The sequence below is a fragment of the Choloepus didactylus genome, chromosome X (assembly GCF_015220235.1).
Source record: "Choloepus didactylus isolate mChoDid1 chromosome X, mChoDid1.pri, whole genome shotgun sequence".
NCBI lineage: Eukaryota > Metazoa > Chordata > Mammalia > Pilosa > Megalonychidae > Choloepus > Choloepus didactylus.
This window is the reverse complement of record NC_051334.1, coordinates 48,027,336-48,030,258: the sequence shown is the minus strand read 5'-3', so window position 1 is coordinate 48,030,258 and position 2,923 is coordinate 48,027,336. Positions and strand designations below refer to the sequence as shown.

Genomic DNA, 2,923 nt, shown 5'->3' with positions numbered 1-2,923 from the left:
AAGTACATACAAATCTCCCCAACAACTTCAACAGGGTTGGCTAAAGACAAAAAGGACATCAAGAAGACTCTAGAAGAGCATAAAAAAGAATTTGAAAGAGAAAATAGAAAATAGCAGATCTTAAGGAAATAAAAAGGAATGTAGAGCTTTTCACAAAGATGGAGCCAAAAGTGAAGAAGGAAGCCCCTGCCCCTCCCAAAACCGAAGCCAAAGCAAAAGCTTTGAAAGCCAAGAAGGCAATACTGAAAAGTGTCCACAGTCACACACAAAAAAGAAGATCTGCAGTTCACCTACATTAACTGGCAGCCCAAGATGCTGAATCTCAGAAGACAGCCCATATATGCTCGGAAGAGTGCCCCCAAGAGAAAGACGCTTGACCACTATGCCATCAAGTTCCCCCTGAAAACTGAGTCAGCCATGAAGAAGACTGAAGACAACACCACACCTGTATTTATCGTGGATGTCAAAGCCAACAAGCACCAGATCAAACAGGCTGTGAAGAAGCTCTATGACACTGATGTGGCAAAGGCCAACACCCTGATTAGGCCTGATGGAGAGAAGGAGGCGTATGTTCAGCTGGCTCCTGACCATGATGCTTTGGATGTTGCCACAAAACTGGGATCATCTAAACTGAGTCTAGCTGGCAAATTCTAAATATAACATTTTTTGACCATAAAAAAAGAATGTAGATTAAATTAAAAATATACAAGAGAAATACAACAGCAGATTTGAAAAGGCAGAAGAAATAATAAATGACCTAGAGGACACAGCAATTGAATGAGAACACACAAAAGAACAAATGGACAAAAAATGAAAAATTTGAAGTGGATCTCAGGGAAATGATAGACAACATGAAGCACACAAATATAAGAATCATTGGTGTCCCAGAAGGAGAAGAGAAAGGGCTAGGAAGAATAGTCGAGGATATAGTTGGGGAAAATTTCCGAGCCCATATAAAAGACATTAATTATGCAAATCAAAGAAGGCCAATGAACTCCAAATAGAGTAAATCCTAATAGACCCACTCCAAGACATATACTAATCAGATTTTCAAATGCTAAAGAGGAGAAAGTCCTGAAAGCAGCAAGAGAGAAGGGATTCACCACATACAAGGGAAACCACAGAAGACTAAGTAATGACTACTCAGTGGCCACCATGGAGCTGAGAAGGTAGTGCTATGACATATTTAAGACCGTGAAAGAGAAAAATTGCCAGCCAAGAATTCTTTATCCAGCAAAGCTCTCCTTCAAAAGTGAGGGAGAAGTTAAAATTCTCCAAAACAAATGCTGAAAGAATTTGTAAAGAAGAGACCTGCCCTACTAGAAATACTAAAGGGAGTTCTACTAGATGGAAAAAAAATAAGAAAGCAGAGAGAAGTCTGGAGAAAGGCACAGAATTGAAGAGTATTAGTAAGGGTAACTTTAAAGAATAAAAAGGCGGGGGGGGGGATAGATCTGACAAATAAAAACCAAACGATAAAATGGTTGGTTCAAGAACTGCCTTTACAGTAATAACTTTGAAAGTGAATGGATTAAACTCCCCCAATTAAAAGATACAGACGGGCAGAACAGATTAAAAAGTATGATCCATTGATATGCTGTCTACAAGAGACTCATCTTAGACCCAGTGATACAAAGATTAAAAGTGCAATGATGGATAAAAAATATTCCATGTAAGCTGCAGCTGAAAGAAAGCAGGGGTAGCTATACTTATATCAGACAAAACAGACTTTAAATGAAAAGATGTTATAAGAAACAAAAAGGACATTATCTATTAATAAAAGGGACAATCCACCAAGAAGAAATAACAATAATAATGCTTATGCATCCAATCAAGGGGCTCCAAAGTACATGAGACAAACACTGGCAAAACTAAAGGGAGCAATAGTTATTTCTACAATAATAGTGGGAGACTTCAATACACCACTCTCTTCTACAGATAGAACAATTAGATAGATGACCAATAAAGAAACTGAGAAACTAAACATGATAAATGAATTAGACTTAACAGACACATACAGATTGCTGCATCCCAAATTACCAGGATATATATTCTTCTCTAGCACTCATGGCACACTCTCCAGGATGGATCATATGCTGGGGCACAAAACACATCTCAAAAAATTAAAAAAACGCTGAATTTATTAAAAGCACATTCTCTGACTACAATGAAATGCAGCCAGAAATCAATAACCACAAAAGAATCAGAATTTTCACAAATATATAACAACAAATGTATAACAACATACTCCTAAACAATCAGGTCAGTGAAGAAATTGTAAGAGAAACTGGTAAATATACGGAGATGAATGAAAATGAGAACACAGCATAGCAAAACCTATGGGATGCAGGGAAGACAGTGCTGAGGGAAATTTATAGCTCTAAATGCAAACATTAAAAAGGAAGAAAGAGCTAAAACCAAAGATCTAATGGAACAACTAACAAAGCTAGAAAATGAACAGAAAGCTAACCCTAAAGCAAGTAGAAATAAAAGAAATAACAAAGATTAAAGAAAAAATAAATGATCTGGAGAACAAAAGCACAATAGAGAGAATAAGTAAAACCAAAAGTTGGTTCTTTCAGAAGATCAACAAGATTGACAAACCCTTAGCTAGACTTACAAGGTCAAAAAGACAGCATACCCAAATAAACAAAATCAGATGGGGGGGTCATTACTATGGATCCCAAAGAAATTTTAAAAATCACAAGAGGATACTATGAATAACTGCATGGTAAAACACCAGACAACTCAGAGGAAATAGATAATTTCCTGGAAACACATGAACAACTAGACTGACCTGAGAAGAAATAGAGGACCTCAACAAACCAATCACAAATAAAGAGACCCTGTTATCAAATATCTTCCTAAAAAGAAAATCCCAGGGGCAGCTGTCTTCACAGAGGAATTTTACCAAACATTCCAA

At 36.9% G+C, this 2,923-nt stretch overlaps 1 protein-coding gene across 1 annotated transcript; it reads left to right on the top strand.

The window, feature by feature from the left end:
- The first annotated feature begins 312 nt into the window (after positions 1–312).
- Positions 313–654, top strand: LOC119522114 (60S ribosomal protein L23a-like). The gene has a single exon (XM_037820793.1). It carries the CDS (start codon positions 313–315, stop codon positions 652–654), a length of 342 nt encoding a protein of 113 aa, XP_037676721.1.
- The last annotated feature ends 2,269 nt before the right edge of the window (positions 655–2,923 follow it).

Coding starts and splice junctions, on each gene's coding strand:
- LOC119522114 (XM_037820793.1), top strand. CDS start 313: ATGCTGAATCTCAGAAGACAGCCCATATATGCTCGGAAGAGTGCCCCC.